The 17,733-nt window shown below is 37.2% G+C and overlaps 2 protein-coding genes across 4 annotated transcripts in view; both read left to right on the plus strand.

Annotated features, from left to right (window-relative positions):
* The first annotated feature begins 1,237 nt into the window (after positions 1–1,237).
* Positions 1,238–4,690, plus strand: LOC110463406 (skin secretory protein xP2-like). Its single transcript, XM_021517985.1, has 8 exons — positions 1,238–1,335; positions 1,653–1,973; positions 2,105–2,168; positions 2,462–2,634; positions 2,938–3,004; positions 3,252–3,424; positions 3,946–3,988; positions 4,342–4,690. Exons 1-8 carry the CDS (start codon positions 1,287–1,289, stop codon positions 4,508–4,510), a joined length of 1,059 nt encoding a protein of 352 aa, XP_021373660.1. The 5' UTR covers positions 1,238–1,286; the 3' UTR covers positions 4,511–4,690.
* Positions 4,691–6,988: 2,298 nt separating this feature from the next.
* The window catches only part of LOC110463513 (ankyrin repeat domain-containing protein 27-like), a 75,007-nt gene continuing 64,262 nt past the window's right edge, over positions 6,989–17,733 (plus strand). For all 3 annotated transcript variants that reach the window (XM_021518156.1, XM_021518164.1, XM_021518171.1), the window contains exons 1-7: positions 6,989–7,079; positions 7,235–7,396; positions 9,833–10,015; positions 11,952–12,074; positions 12,495–12,557; positions 14,938–15,031; positions 15,885–15,968. In XM_021518156.1, the coding sequence (XP_021373831.1) occupies positions 9,914–10,015; positions 11,952–12,074; positions 12,495–12,557; positions 14,938–15,031; positions 15,885–15,968 (466 nt within the window). In that variant the 5' untranslated portion in view covers positions 6,989–7,079; positions 7,235–7,396; positions 9,833–9,913. The remainder of the gene's footprint in view (positions 7,080–7,234; positions 7,397–9,832; positions 10,016–11,951; positions 12,075–12,494; positions 12,558–14,937; positions 15,032–15,884; positions 15,969–17,733) is intronic.

Below are 17,733 nucleotides of genomic sequence, written 5' to 3' on the forward strand. Positions count from 1 at the left end.
CCACCCCGTACCCTAGCTCCCTCTGAACAATTTGAAAATCTAGAAACTAAGTAATTGATTTTGAGCTATATCAGAATATTAATAATATTAATCAGAAATTTTAGCCTTTTCTACGATCGTCCATTCTTAAGCCTGAACATTTTAAATCCACCACTACCTCCAATACAAATTACCGTAAAGCAGATCGCTTATCACGAAAAGTTCAAATTGTGTTCAAAAGTTATCAACCAAACAGTGTGTCGTATCTATGGTACTAGTTGGTCATATTGTGTCAACATAAGTGTTGTTGTTTGTTTGTTCTGCTTTTGTTTATTCATGTTGTTGTTGTTTTAATACGTACAGATATATATTTTCTAAAAAAAAAAAAGGATCTTTATATTGTAGTTCATAGATATCACTTAAATTCGCAGAATGCCTTCTATATTCCACCTAAAGAATCCCCTATCTGTTATCGAATACGCAGATATCTTTAACATTACAAACTTATCTGAAAAAGTGTATGAGATATATCTTATGAGGTGTTGTTATACGTATACGATACTGCTTTAACCAAAATATGTAAACTATTTCCATAAACTCTGTAAGGCTTTCAACAATTTGCCTTTCTTTACCTAATCGAAATTGATATTATGTAATTTATTAAAATCAACAAAAGGAAAAAAAAAAACTTGACACCTATAGCAAAAGATAATAAAGCACAAAAGGGTTATTTTGAAGTGAACGTTTTCACATGGAATTCAATTTTATGTACTGTTTCCAGCAGAAAAAAAAAGAAATACAGAAGTAGGAAGAGACAAGAAAGAAGTAGGAAGAAAGAAAATGGTGTCTTAAGATATGATATAAGTATATCTTGAAGAATATATGAAGCCGATACAGGCTAACATGGCGTTCATAATCTTCCCAAGGCATATGCCATCTCCTTAGCGATCATTTCAGTATCACTAGTGAATACTTTCATGTTTCATTGCCTGAAAGCTTGTTTAATATATACAATAAATCATCTGGTTCCATATGTATATCCATGTGGTACTTCGTTATAAAATTTGTAAAAGTCGGCCCACCTTTTCACAACCAGCTTTATTATCCGGATTTATTGCCGGACGTCTTTTTGGAATCGACATTGTTTCAGCCAATCAAAAACGATTGCCTGTCCACGTGATTATTCAACCAATCAAGAGAGCGTATTATCAATTGTTCGCTCACGTGAGTTTTAGCGGCGGTAGCTACGAAACGACGACATTTGTAGCAGCTGTCAGAATATTCTCTCAACAATCTTTTATCAAAAAATGGAAGTATCAACCATTAAGAAGGCGCTTCGCACACACAGAATGGAAAGTAAGTGTATAAATGACACAAAATTTGATAAATCACATGACTGACACTCATTACTTTGTGAATACGTTCTTGAAATATAAAGCCAAATTGAATCACACTCACACTCACAGGGGTTCGTTACAAATGTCTGAAATACACATAACACATGTGTGCTGTGACCCATATCAGTGAAGCATATGTGTATTTCTGACATTTGTAACGAATCCATGTGATTGAATCGACTGTCATTGCTCAATTATTGTTTGAAAAGGGTTATTAAGAATCATTATTTTATGTAAATGCATACGACCAACTGTATATTTCATTATTCTGTTCAGGTGCCAAAAATAAGATCGATTTCGCTGACATCAGCACCTTTGACATTGTCCCAACTCCCCCAAAGGGGCCAAAACCTGAAACAGCCAGGTTACAAAGACGTCACAGAGTCCATGCCCAGAAATTAAACACATACGAGGCAAAATATGGATCTTCACAAGACTCTGAGACACATAAGACACAGCATGATGCTAAAAATGGTTCTGGTGATTTTCGTAAGACTGTTGACCCAGCATTTCCCTGGTATTGCCCTACTCCAAGAACTGGAGAGACATCGTTCGATAGGGAGGAAAATGCTATTCGTAAACAAGCCACTTGCAATGGTAAATATTAATTGTGAATATCCGTTTACGTTACTAAATCCAAAGCAAGTTGTATGCGTGTTTCTGTCATAAATATTTATAGAGAAATCTTACTGTTTACATTTTTCTTCTTGTGCTTTTATTTTTACTAGCTGTGGAAGCAACTTTCACAGATCAGTCGACAAACTCATCTCGAAAACAAGCAGTCAATGCCAAGTATGTATATGTTTAAAAGAGGTTTTGTATCTGTATCACATATCACTATGTATTGTAGCTAGAAATATGGGTCACAAAAGCTATTTAAAAGAAAGAAAAAAACCGAACGGGATTGTTTTTTATGGTAAAAAAGGTTAACTTACGTGATTTCTATGACAATTACAATCGTTACAATTATAATTGAAAATTCCAACTTACAGATTCTTTGATTTGAATATTTTCAATTGTAAAGTGCCTAAAGTACTAAAGACATATACTTACGTTTAATTTACAAACGACCGTTCCATCTTCAGTCCTATAAGGTACCCAGCCCCAGGACCCAGAGAACAATTGGCGCCTAGTCCGTTTCCCGTCAACAAAAACAAACTGGCCCCTGTGGTGAACCCAAAGAAAAATGCTGTACCAAAACCTGCTCGTGCAGGACCTCGTCCGGTCAAGGCTAAACACATGCTCATTCACAAGGAAAGTAAGTCAAAGTCACATTCTTACACGTTTCTTTTGGCTAAATGGTTTGTCGTTCGTTTGAAATTTCATTTTTCGTTCATTCAGTGTTCTTGCTTATTTATATTCGTATTTTTTCAATTAGGAATTAGAGAATATCGAGAAAAAAATTCTTTATCATTTTGTGAGGTTTCGGACCAAATTTCGGTCCTGTATAGGTTCTTAAACGAGTAATATCGATTCTGTGATGAAATTTCTTGTTTGATTGTTCTTTGTTTTTGTTTTGTTTTGTTGTTTTATGTGTGAATTGTGGTGTTTTTTTTATAAGATGTGAAGACTACTGTCACGGATCAGCCGACTAGAATGTCTCTGCCTGAAGCGGCAAACAATACAAAGTATGTAGATATTGTCAAAACGGGAATATGTGTTGTTGACTAACTGTACTTTCAGACAGCTAACTTAGATGTTTATTAGATATTATATGGTAATTTTAATAACAGTAGTGACTATATGATATGGTGAGTTTAAAATGGATGAATGCCAATTGTCTTCTGAACTTTTCTGGAAAATTTAGGTGTCAATTGTCATAGTGGTACATACATCGTGTGAACGATTCACATTACACTTCGGTTCTATCCTCAGCCCAATAAGGTACCCAGCCCCAGGACCCAGAGAACAACTGGCGCCAAGTCCCTTTCCCGTCAACAAGAACATACTGGCCCCTATGGTGGACCCTAGGAAGAATGCTATACCAAAATCTGCTCGACCAGGCCCTCGTCCGGTCAAGGCCGTTCACATGCCAGTCTTCCATGAAAGTAAGACGTTATTTTCATATCAAACATATGCAGTTACTTTTGTGGTATAAGTAATTCAATCCAAGTTTCAAAGTTAACCAATATTCACACATGGGCCGGACACATTGTTTATGCATTCCGCTTATGTTGCAAAAGATGGGAAGTGGTTGATCAATACACACATCTAGAGAACAGGGACCTGATAATTTGTTACAGCTATATTTGGACCTAAACTAAGGTGTTAGGAGTAATTCTACATGTTTAAGGGGTTAAGATCGACTTTCGGAAAAAATGACACCCCCAATATCTCAAATATATGATCATTGGGGGTGTCATTTTTATCGAAAGTCGATCTAAACCCCTTAAACATGTAAAATTATTCTGAACACCTTATTTTTTGTCCAAATATAGCTGTAACAAATTATCAGGTCCCTGTGATCTAGAGTCTGTTAAAGGCATTATTGCGTGATATTTGCATTTCTTGACAGGAAAATAATTGAAAAACTTACGTTTAATTAACTGAATTTAAACTTTTATTACAGACACGGAATCCAGTAGTATGCTAACAATGATGTACGGCTGTAGGTAGGTACATTTATCAGTTATTCTTAGTTATTTAGAGGAGAGGAATGTTGCTATTAGCTTCAGTTATTTACAGGCTGCCTTTCGCTTGCACTTCAAAATAAAAATTACCTCGATGTTGTTGATGCATGGGGTATTTTTTTCAAAGTAACTGAACATTTTCCTTGACATTGAAATCTATGAAAATAGATTGACTTTAATTTAGGTTCCATATAGATCTTTAAATCATTCACCCCTGAAGACACATTTGAACTCCTCCAATTCAAAGGTTGGAATAGTTCATTATAAAATTTAAGGGGTGAATAAGTGAATGTGTATGGGTGACTATAATTTTAAGTTTTACATTGTTTTTACAGAGATGTTTGCGTAGCCGACAGTGTTATTCCAGTGAAGAACAGGCGTCCTATCAGAAACCCATCCCCTGGGCCCCGGGAACAGCTACTCCCCAGTATCTTCCCTACCAAAAAGAGGCGCCCAGCCACTCTCGTCAAACGCGGAAGAGTTGTCGCCCCTATGTGTGGATAGAGTCACAATTTTTAGACATTTTTTTACCAGAAATTCAAAACAGCATTAAAAGCAAGGTTATGAAAACTGTAAATGATGGCGAGTTACATGAAAGCTGAGTTATAACAATGCTTCTGAATTTTCAACTGTTTTGCTCAACATCATTTTTTTTAATTATATTTGTTAATTTTTTCTATACACATTTTTCTTATTATTAATGTTTAATTAACTTATTTCATGCTATATTAACATCAAATATGTTATTTAAAAAAGTTTTGCTGCTAATTGCTCATATCTTTATTTATTTATATCTGATGCAATCGATTGAAAATTCGGACCTTTGTTGAAATCATGATATAAAAAGTGCTGGACAATTTAAGGATTTATTTTTTGCGTGAATGGTTTTGAATCCTTGTGTAAATGTGACGGTTTGAGAGGTGTTGAATGATAGATATGACTACTTATATATATTTAATATAATTAAACATTAAAGATTGTGAATAAAATGTTAGAAATTTTACCTCACAGTGTTTCGTTTTCTATCTTATTTTAGTTCAAAAATCACGTGTTACTAACCAATATTTGTTGGTCTGTCGTTTAGCAACAAGATTCAAATACGAGCTACATTTGTAGTAGACTAAATAAAAAAAATTTGTGCAGTTTTAATGAATTTTGACATCGAATCTATGAATGTTTTATTTCACATAAAACTTTGGTATAATGTTACCAACTCTCTTGGACATTTGGTACATTGGCACAGAGGCGTGATTATAAGGTTAAATACGGCTCTGGCGATTCTCGCTTGATTCAGGCTAGTTTGACCTCGGGCCCCAGTTTCATGCCAGTTCCTGAAATTTAGAATTTCCCAAGGAAAGTATTACTTAAAGAAAACGTCGATCACTTGAAATTTATAAATAAGGGACGTTCTGAAAATGGTTCCTGGTCCTGTTAATCAACCAAAAAACCCACTCAGGGCCTGGCACATCATCATTGGCTCTGCAGAATAGGACGTTTTTAACGTTTGTTTCCAACATCAGAAGATTTGTATTGGCCCCATCGAAGGGCCTATCAAGGGGCACTGTTTGACTGCGATTGAACTTCAAAATTAAAACGTATACAGCAGTTTGGGTCTAACAGAATAAGATTAAGAAATTTTGCTTCCATAATTTAAAAGAAAATAATATTTTCATCAATTCTACAAACATTCATACATATCTGATAACACACCTGGAAGAAATTGTATGAATTTGTTCTGCAAATGGTCAAAACCCAAAAAATCACCTAAAATCACATGTCGTGTTCAATTGGTATCTTTGACCGATCATAGCACGGACATATATATTTTTTTTGCATTTTCTACCTTGCCATTAACTCCTTTTTCCAAATGTCCATATAAGAAAAAAAGTTTAAAACAGGAAAATTTTGACTTCTCAGAGGTGTACGTACATCCTTAATGCATAGTTAAAATGGCTTTCGTGTTTCAAACGTCTGCTTCCGTTCTCTCTTTTTCCTTGTGGTTTTCCCACTGTGACAATGACGGATTTTTTTCTTTGCTCTTAACTTCTAAATTAAAACAAAATAAAGTTTCAGTAGTACGTATTTTATGTATTTACCAACATTACACAAACATTTCGTTAAACTAACAATATTGCCACAGCTGTGTTGTGGCTTTCACAATTTCTGTAATTATCGTTGAGGAGAGAGGATTTTAACGCGTGCCTTGTCCTATTGGTGTATTTTAATGCAATAAAATATGTTTAAACTATCTAAAAATAAACTTTTAGGGCCTGTTAAGTCATAACTTTTTAAATGCATGTATTCATCCATGCATTAAAAAAAATAGTAGGTAGTACACGTTTATTTCACTTTATCGGCACATTTTTATTTTGCAAGAGAAGGGGGGAATACTGGCTAATATAAGGGGAGACATATGTTTTTGTTAAAAAAAAACCCACTCTAGTTTATTTATCATTTTTGGCATTTTTGCCGATCGGAAACAGAGAAATCGGAACAAATTTCACTTTAACTTAAAAATTGCTACCGAAAAATTAAGCAGACTTTTAAACCGTGAATTTAGGCTAGTTTGGACCAGCAGTCCCCAGTTCAGTACAATATTTCAAAATGTTCAGAAAAAAACATGTTTTGTGATGTAGAGAGAAACGAATGAGTTTGAAGTTTTTTGTATTGTTTTTATTGTGTTTTGAAAATATCTGAAAACACTCAGTTTTTACGGTCTATTTCTGTGACTTTTTTCCTCCGAGTAATATGGGCTCTTAAAACTCTTAGAATATTGATTTTTAGCTAAAATAATGTTGTTTAAGACCCGAAAACTATTTTTTGCTATGGCGAAAAGGAATGATGTGGGATGAGGCAGAGACGTAAATATACGTCTCTGGTTTAGGCCTTACGTTATGCCTACGTTAGACATGACGTCTGCTTGATATGCGACACAAGAGTTGTCTACCTTGAGCTTCCATCTTTTCTGAGAAGGAAAGAAAATTACTTCGAGCAGAAAAGAGAACAAGGTGCGATTCGAAAGTATATAACTCACTGACAGTGCCCGTCAAGGACAGTTGCAGCCCATATACACGTAAACATTAGCAGAATGATGTCGCATGTTGGCACCTGCATACATTTGTATTTATTTTTGGACTGACGTATATTTATTTGGTGATAGGGTTGGAAATGTCAATACAAAATTTAGTGGAAAATCGATCTTTACAAATGTTTTTTTTTCTTCTACAGGTGTTTGACGCACGTGATGTTACAGACGTGATCGTCTTACATCTGTGGACCGTCTCGAGTGAACGCTGCCAGTGTAACTGTCAGCTGACTGTAAGAGGACACCGCGGTTCGACAGGTGTCATCGCCCCTAAGGGATCAACCCCGTCTGCCACAGCTGAACAGGTCGGAAACTTTCTCGACCAGTCCGAGATGGTCTCAAACATTAAGATAAGCACTGTTGACATAGATAAAACATCTCAGTAGATAAGCAAGGATGATCCGGAATAGAAGTGCATAAGCTGCTGTAAAAAAATATCATTTAAATAAAGAAAAGAAAAAACATTTACCTGAATAAATATTATTATTATTAGAGTGTTTTAAAAATAGTTACAATTAATGTTTCCAGTCTCTGAGAAACACACCAATAGTAATATGATACTATAAGTAATAAGATATGTAATAGTAAAGGTATATAACTGCAAGTCGCCAGTGACCAAAGACCATGAAGAAAATAAATAAATCAGTAGTACTGTACAGCTACCCATACCCGAAACCACTTTCAAATCTGAATGTAATACCCTGATGTACTCATTAAAACCACTGGTTTGGTTCCTGAACACCTTACCTTCTATACATTATTAGCTCACCTGGTCCGAAGGACCAAAGTGAGCTTATGCCATACCGTGGCGTCCGTCGTCCGTCTGTACGTCAACAATTTCTTTAAACGACTTCTTCTTCTTAAGCACTGGTTGGAATTAAATTAAATTTTTCTGGAAGCATCCCTAGGTGGTGGGGATTCAAAATTGTACAAATGGTGGGGCTGACCCCCAGGGGGCTGAGGGGCGGGGCCAAAAGGGGTCAATTTGCCGATATTGCTTTAAGCGACTTCTTCTCTGGAACTAAGAAGTGGATATCAACCATATTTGACTGGAAGCATCCCTAGGTGGTGGTGATTAAAAATTGTACAAATGGTGGGGCTGACTCCCCAGGGGGCTAAGGGGCGGGGCCAAAAGGGGGCAATTTGGCTATATTGCTACAAACGACTTCTTCTGTAGAACTGTGCACTGGATATCAATCATATTTGATCAAAAGCATTCCTGGGAGGCAGGGATTTAAAATTGTACAAATGGTGTGGCTGACCCCCCAGGGGGCTGAGGGGCAGGGCCAAAAAGGGTATTTGGCTATACTGCTTTAAGTGACTTCTTCTCTGGAACTAAGTGATGGATATCAACCTTATTTGACTGGAAGCATCTCTAGGTGGTGGAGATTCAAAATTGTACAAACGGTTGGGCTGACCCCCCAGGGGGCTGAGGGGCGGGGCCAAAAGGGGGCAATTTGGTTATATTGCTATAAATGACTTCTTCTGCAGAACTATGCCATGGATATTGATCATATTTGGTCGGAAGTATTCATGGGAGGCAGGGATTCAAAATTGTACAAATGGTGGGGCTGACCCCCCGGGCTAAGGGGTGGGGCCAATAAAATGTATTACTTGGAAATGGTTGAGATCCCCACCATATAACCATATATACAATTGCTGAGTATAAAGAGAAGAATGCACATTTGCTTCCAGGATGTCCCTAGGGTCTGGCCCCACCCTTGGAGACATAGTCCCTGGGCCATAACTTTAAAACGGTTGAGATCCCCACCCCAAAACTATATATACAAATGCTGGGCATAAAGAGACGAATGCAATCATGATATCAGAATAGACCCTGGGGTCTGACCGAACCCCTAGGGACCTAGTTTCTTAGTCACAGCTTGGAAACAGTTGAGAGCCCCACCCTATAACCGTATATATACAATTGCTGAGTATAAAGAGATGATTGCACATATGCTTCCAGGTTGGCCTTGGGGACTGCCCCACCCTTGGAGACTTAACCCCTGGGTCATAACTTTGAAATGGTTAATATCCCCACCCAAAAACTATATACTGTATACAATTGTTGGGCATAAAGAGGCGAATGCAGTCATGATATTAGAATTGATCCGAGGGTGTGCCCCACCCTTGCAGACTTGGCCCCTGGGTCATAACTTTGAAATGGTTGAGATCCCCACTCCAAAACTATATATACAAATGCTTGGCAAAAAGAGACCAAGGCGGTTACAATATTAGAATCGATCCTGGGGTCTGGCCACAACTCTAGGGACCTAGTTTCTGAGTCAAAGCTTGGAAACAGTTGAGATCCCCACCCCATAACCATACATAAAATTGCTGGGCATGAAAAATCTAATATAGCTATGCTACAAGGATTGGCCTTGTGGTTTGGCATATTCCCTTGATCTCATTTGGAGAATAGTTTGCCATGATTGCTTAGGTATCCAGGTGAGCGATACAGGCCCTTTGGGCCTCTTGTATTACTATCTAACTATATGTTATTCTGCACAGAGACCAAAATGGCTTTAATCCGTCCACTATTTATGTGTCCAGCACCTGTGGTTTCTGACAATCACTCTTTTTTAGCCTGTCCTAATTTTTTAATCAATTTATTTTAAGCATGGCAAAGTCCGTGTTAAAAAAATGTTTAAAGAAAAATAACCCACGTCATTACTAAACCTATTTTTCAGGACATGCTTTATTTAGCTTATACCACAATGTGTTTCCCATTTCTGTTACAGTTGGAACACTGGACAGTGTCATGGGGTGATAAGAAAGTTAAATTCAGACACCCTTGACCGGTCAGTCTTTGGACATCAAAGATGGACAGATATGATGAGGACATTTATGACAACCCGTTCTTTGTCACCCTTACGACAAAGTTTACGGATGTATATGAGGAGGCCACAAGCAAGCGATGGACAGTAAGATTTAAATTGTGTTCATTCCATATACATTTTTGGGTGTTTGGGTGTGAATTTTATGCATACATTTTTGTTCCTTGCTTTTTTTTTTAATTTTCAAGATTTCTATTAAGGTTTTGTTTGGCATTGTCATATTTTAGTTTTGAAAAAATGTAAATGTAGTAGTGTTTGACAGCTGGACAACTTCTGAAAAACACATCATCTGTTAAATAAGTCATGTTGTGCTTAATATCATATTTTCCTGTGACAAATGTGATATTAAGCAGAACTCAATGTATCATTAGGATCTTATGATATGTTTGTTCATATATTTACATTTGCCATGCGTTGCCACTATATAACACTACCAAAGCCAGTTCCATGTTATGAGACCATAACACATGTACAGACGTAGTGATATCTCTACGGGCCCGACTAACTATCGGCTCGCTATTCTCCTTCGTACTAGCAAGCAGATAAGCAAAACAAAAAATAAAAAACACTGATTCATAAGACTATTATAAAAAGTGAATATTTATTGATGAAATTAATTGTATCAATAATTTTGTGTTCTTTTCCACAAACTGTTTTTTTACGCGGAAATATTCCGTGAGCTTATTCAATGGGCTGTTCTACCTCCTGAACAAACACCGCCAAATTGGAATTTAAAAGTGGATAGCGTTTAAAAATGCTAACGCGCGTAATACATTTTGTCTGCAAATTTGTTCCCTGTTATAGGACCATAGCACGGAACAGAATGCTGTTTAATGCTTAAACAAAATATATATGATATACAAAATTAAAGGGACTTTTTAAAGACCGGGTTTTTCAAAGTAACATTCAGATGTAGATGTACAGCACATGAAGTATACAAACTTAAGTCCATCCAAGATGCATAGCTACCAAACCTCCCTCTTTAGGAGGGAGACTCTCTCATTTTGACCAAAAACGTCCAATCTCCCTTGAAACTCCCTCATTCAAGTCCAAACTAACACAAACTCACACAAATCTACATCCTGTGGTCAAATGATCTCCTGGTTACTGCAGGGTGTGTGTAATGATCAGAACAGGTGTGTCTGAATCAATGATTGTTTTTTGGAGTTATTTTGATACGTAAAAATGGAAAGATGAATTGAGCAAAGCAGTTCAGTCGTGCTTCACGCTTTTTCTCCCTCATTGGAAATGTGGAATTAGGGAGATCTCCTTCATTGGAGGTTTCAGAAGTATAGCTAATCATAGTGGTAATTAAACTGTTCAGTTATTTATTTTCTTCTGAACAGAAGTTAATTCTAAGAATAATTTGTGTAAAATTATTTGAAAACAGGGGTACCAAAATAATTACATAAATTATAATAATAATTCAATATTTTGCTTTAAAAAACCCCATAATCAATGTTTTTCTACCTTAATTTTACAACAGCCTGTTTCTACATGAATTGGGAAAATATAGCATTAATTTCATGGAAATTTGGTAGATATTCCTCATTTTATCTTCATTTTGGAGAAATGAAGCACTTTTTTCAAGGAGAAACAGCCAGTATTCAGATTATGTAAAACTAGACAAAAAAAATAATTCGCCAAGTTGAGGAAGGCAATGGGTTCTGTCCCTAGGCCGGGGCATACCAAAGTCCTTCAAAATGGTAGTTGTTAATCCCTGCTTGACATTAAGAATTTAGGGAAGTGGCAACAACTGGTTCACCCGGAATGCTGTGTTAGGTGCCTTCAGCATGGTATTTCAGTGAGATAGCACTATAAAGTTGGCATCAGATCCACACTATAACAGGGAGGCAAATACACCAACATACCCTGCCTCCTGCAAACACATGCAAGTACCCATACACAACACACATACAGGCACATCCTTAAATGACCTTAGATGTTGATAGGACGTTAAACAAAAAATAAAACCAAACCAAACCTTGGCATATAAATGTTATTTCTGTCACTATGATTTCAGTTGTGTGTTCCCAAGTACGCTTCTGTGGTAAAAGAGCCAAGCTTTTCTCGTGAAGACATCACGGAGCACGTTGTGTTACAGTTACAGGATGGAGGCGAGGAATTCAAGAGCTTTTCTAACAAGGTATAACATGTCAGAAAACTACTTTGAAGGTATATGCAGTCAGCTTACAGTTTTCACCATCAAATATACTGTACATGTTGTACTGGGAAACTTTTGGGGCTTTCTCCGGGTACTCCGGTTTCCTCCCTATTTACCTTGTAAGACCCTCACAAAATAACATCTTAGCCAACAAGAGTGATTAATATAAGTTGAAATAAACTTATCTACAAGCTTTTACCTCATTTGTATCTCTAACACACAAACCTTTGATTCCACTGGATGCAAACCAATTAATGGACAAAAAGAGAAGGCTACTATATATATACCCTATCTGCTTAATAGGCAGTTATCAACACCAAATTTAAATCACATATTATTCCAAGACCTAATTGGTGAATTTTGTAATTTCTTAAACGTGTATGAAATTTTTAAAATTTTCAGAAACTGACCATTAGCAATGGAAATGTCAACGTTTTACCGACAGACACAGAACCAACTAAAACGGTAAGTGATATCTAATATAATCCCCTATAATCACCAATCTCAAGCAGAAACAAATGGAAATCATAGATCTAGAACTAATATGCTGAATGCCTTTTCATACACAGGCAATATTTCTTGATTTCAAATTCGGGGTCAAATTCAGGTCAATTTTGACATGAAATTGACTATTTTTGCTCTTTTCACACAAAGTTAACCTGTAATTGACATCAAGAAATTTTCACCTGAAATTGACCTGAAATTCAGGTCAGTTTTAGGTTAGGATTTTTCAGGTCAAATTGAAAAAATCTTTGCCTGTGTAGCATTTATATAAAAAAAGTTTGTATTTCCTAGATTTTCATACTGTCATCCCCGTTCAGGGGTATATCGGGGATTTTTTTGAGTCCGGTTAAAGGACCCGTTCCCACCTGAAAAAGGGTATGATTTTTCCAATTTTGCTCCTTTAAAATTCCCAATTGGGAAACCAAAAAAATAACTGCATGAATGAAGATAAATTCTTATAGTTGACCAAGTTCTCAGAATACAGCACAAGTAGGAAGGACAAAGTCATTATTTTGTCATAAAGAAAGGCTTGAATAAAAGTTAAATAGTCTAATTTGATGTATGCAGTATTGTTATAACGAACTTTCAAATCCTAATATGGTTCTTATGCTGTTGGTATTTCTCGTATTTATCCCAGGGTCCGTTTTCCAAAACCCTCTGATAAACCCCTGCCATGTGAGTTCTTCTACAGCGGAATAAATGTTTACATCAGGTTCAATTATAGCAGTTTTGAAATGGGACCCAAAGGATTTCGAATAGTCTACTTTTATCAATTTCTGGGTGTTATGTACAGAGCCTTTGATTTTATCGTAAAAAAAAACACTCCAAGGGTGTCGGGAAGATAGGTACAGTATAACCCTGATATACCGCCACCTTCCGTTTTGGGACATTTTGGGTAGCAGAGTACAGTAGCGTACGGTGGCCATGGGTGATATTTTTATACAATGAATAACCCCTGTAATATAACATGTATCAAAATTAAAAAAAAAAAAACAGCACTAAAATTGGCATATACATGATGAAGTGGACTATGTGGGCTTCATAATTTAAAAAAAAGAAAAGTCAAATTTGGTTTGAGACTACAATTTTGGGCATTTACGAATCTGTGTCTACACAACAAAAGCTAGCTTTTCATGTAGTCTATTTTTGTACTCAGCACATGTGTAAATATTGTGAAAAATCAACCGGAATGACCTATGCTAAAACGTGAGTATTTCTGTTACCGAGTAGGCGATATTTAATTTCAGACAGGTTTTAAGAAAAACAATTCTACTTGCGGGGGTCAAATTCTGGGTTAAAAATCATGATTTTTTGCATATTTTGGTGTTTTTTGATGTGGTAACCATGGTTTTCAGAAGTCCCAAATCTGGGGAAATCACTTTTTGAAAAAAAAAATGTTCTTCTAAAAAACACCTATTAAAAAGGTAGTTTATAAATATATATATATATATGTAGGTGTGTTGTGCAGGATGAATCCGCTATCCATGTTTATCCGAGACATGCCCTTTATTTTTAGGGTCAAGCCATTTCTACTGTACTCTGCCACCTTGGGGATACAACAGGTTTCGCGATACAATGAGTTGTCCCTGACGGGTGATCTATGCTGTTTGTTTTGACGCTCAGTTAAGCATTGCACTGCTGTCAGTTGACATTCATAGGCAATATGAATGCCAACTGGACAAAGACAAATTTGATTCAAGTGGATTTGCCTTTTGTCCAGTTTTAATCTGTTCATCTCATAAAGAAATCCATTACACTTATTATTCAGCATTTAGTTCAAATAATGTATGTATCTTGTATGCTTGTTCAATGAATAGATCAGCCATCGCCCAGGGAGGGTCAGTGGTATCCAACGTAACAATTATGATGTCATAATAATGATGATGTCAACAATCGGTCCATGGCATTCATAGCCTTTATGACTGCCAATTGGATTTGGTAGAGTTATATAGTGGCAATGCCATACTGTGGTAAATGTATCCAACTCTTTAACAATTTAAACTGAAATGTACATGTCAGCTGCAAAATCAACAACACAGGTAAATTTCTTTGATGGAGCAAGATGGTGTTATCTGGGGCCCACAACAGGATATTTACGTGAATGTTCTAAAAACATCATGGTATATGGTGGTACCTGAGTTTGGTGGTACAACCGGTGCAGTTAAGTGTTGGGAAAATTGGTTATGGCAAAATTGATGGTGGTACGCAAGTTTGGTGGTACAAGGGGTGGATATATATGGCGGTATATAAGGACATAACCCTATCATATCTTGTCACAGGTGGAATATCATCATTGTTTCGCTCATATTCAAAGAAGCAGTTATCTGCATTTGTATTTTAGGTTCCCATTTTGTTTGAAGAGATTTTCTACAACAATAACAACGAGAGTTTCCGGGTCTTGTGTATCAACTGTCTACTCAACAGAAGCGGAGTGGGTAAGTAACAGCCGAAACTGCTTCAGTATGCCGTAACAGTGATGTGAGTTAGAAGTCGCTACTGTATACAGTTTTGAATTCTCAAATCTTAATTTCCACATTTTTTGTCATGATACGAATAATAAGAACAACATAATAATTAGAGGTTCTTATATACCGCTTTATCACAACCTAGTTCTTAGGTCGTCTCAAAGCAGTTCACAAATTATTATCCGTGGTTATAGGGCCTCTGCAACCTGCCAATATCTTTTTAACCTCCCTGGGGAGCATACAGCCGGTGCCTCCATTTAGGCGCTCACAGCTTGCATTCAACAATTCCAGCACTGCCCAACCACATACTCATTTACAGCTGAGTAGACTGGAACAAGCAGAGTCTTTTTCAAAGATACAACACAGTGCCATGACGTTACTTGAACCCGCAACCCTTTGGTCACGAGCCCAGCGTCCTACCACTAGACTACCGTGCCTCCATTATATATATGCGCTGTGCAGAATTACATCTTACAATAATACCTGGAGCTGGAACTTTTTGCTGCATATGTGTACCCTTCCCCCCCCCCCCCCCCCCCCCCCCCTTTGTGGTAAAATTTTATCCATCCACCTGACTGCCTGTTGTAGTAGAGTGCTCTTTTGTGAAATGTCTCGATATCTTCTGACAGCTGACTTTGCTGACTTGACACATTCTGTCTAAGAAAGTTATTTTCAGTGGTCTCGAGTCGAGGCTTTGTGTCATTTGCACTCTTTGCTTGACAAAGGAAACAGGTATTTTGTTGCCCATCTAGTCAAAGTGGAAGATGCTTACAGTACGTTCTTGTCATCTTGATGTGCATTCTTCCAAATTTTATTTCTGTAGAGTCAGGCTCTGACCAGAAGGAGAAGATCACTAAACGACCCGCTTCATTTGATGACTGCAAGGAAATCTTGTTCGGACATCCAGGTGAGAAAGATCATCTAATGCTGAGGGTGTAATTCGTTAAATTTGTTTTGGAGTGGTGCGACTACCGCTATGAGTTTTTTTACCGTATTGACAGATTACAGTATCAAGGATAGTATTTGTTGCTGTGTTATTTTCATGGTTTCTGCAATATGATAAAATCCACGTATTCACATTCAAGTCAGCAAACATTTCTTGTTAATTAACAACATATACCTAACAGTTTCAAAACTGCAAATTCAGCTCTTCGTGCAGTCGAACTGGGTATTTTTGCAAGCTAATGTAAAATTACACAGGATGAAATCAGTAAGTATCCCCCCTCCACACACACACCTAGTAAGAGGGGTATATAGGAATCACTTTGTGAGGTCGTCCATGTGTGAATCTGTGTAGTATAAAGGCTACTGTACAAGTTATCTTGTGAACTGCGGAAAACAGCTCACGGTCAAAGTTCGCACATGATCACATGCAGTTTTAAGTTAAAAAGTTATCTAATAAGATTAATAGAATCTTCCCCCACCTTGAGGGTGTGATAGAGAAATCTCTAACCTGAGCGGTGATGTTTTTTGGTTGTCTAACCCGAGGCTGTGCTGAGGGTTAGACAACCAAAAAAATCACCCGGAGTGTTGGAGATTTCTCTGTCACACCCTCAAGGTATAGGGGATGATTGTTTTTCTCCCATCCTATTATTTCAGTCACAACTCTACCGACAGTAGTGTAAACAAAAACACATGTGGGGTTTGAATTTCGTCATTCACTTTTGATGACGTCACAATTACCAGTGACGCATTGTAATGACGTCACAATTGAACACTTGCTAATCGGCATGAGGTTATCTCCCCCTAGGGGTTGACAAGCTGATCTTTCCTGGCTTAAACGGAAGACACACCTGTGAAGGGTGGGAGAATAAGATATTTCATGAACCCTTGACAAATTTTGTTAATATTTACATCATGGTATCGTAACATAGAAATCTACACCTGTTTAGATGTCAAGGTTAAAGGTCAAAGGTCATGGGCAAAGTGTCTCATCTGTCTGAAGCACAAAGTTTATGTACAAGATATATCTCATGAACATCTGAACACATTTTTAGGTCACCTGAGACAAAGTCTCAAGTGACTATATTGCGATCGCCTTTTGTCCGTCGTCGTCCAACGTGCGTCCGTAAACAATTTACATTTTCGACTTCTTCTCCAAAACCCCTAAACCAATTTCAATAAAATTTTGCAGGGACCTTCTATGGACAAAGGTCAACAAAAGTAGTGGCCGATTTATTACCAAGCCCCCAGGGGTCTGAGGGGCGGGGCCAAAAAGGGTCAAATTGACTAAAATTTCAAAAATCTTCTTCTCCAGAACCCCTAAACTAATTTCAATGAAATTTTGCAGGGACCTTCCATGGACAAAGGTCAACAAAAATAGAGGCCGGTTTAGTCCCAAGCCCCAAGGGGCCTAAGGGGCGGGGCCAAAAAGGGTCAAATAGACTAAAATTTCAAAAATCTTCTTCTCAAGGCCCCAGATATGGTAGAATCAAATTCTCTTCATATATGGAAGGTTCTTAAAGTGCTCTACCAAAATTGTGAATTTCTTGACCCTAGGGTCTCACATTTTCCCCTGGGGAGGGGGTAAACTTTACTATAGTTTATATAGGGAAATCACATTTTGGACCAACATTTGTTTAATTTCCATTGGAAGTAATTCAATTTGGGTTAGCATTATCAGTATTAGGTAGCAGTTTGATAGTATGCACCTATGAGCCCTGACTGACCCC

The sequence above is a fragment of the Mizuhopecten yessoensis genome, unplaced genomic scaffold, assembly GCF_002113885.1.
Source record: "Mizuhopecten yessoensis strain PY_sf001 unplaced genomic scaffold, ASM211388v2 scaffold1511, whole genome shotgun sequence".
NCBI classification, from domain to species: Eukaryota; Metazoa; Mollusca; class Bivalvia; order Pectinida; family Pectinidae; genus Mizuhopecten; species Mizuhopecten yessoensis.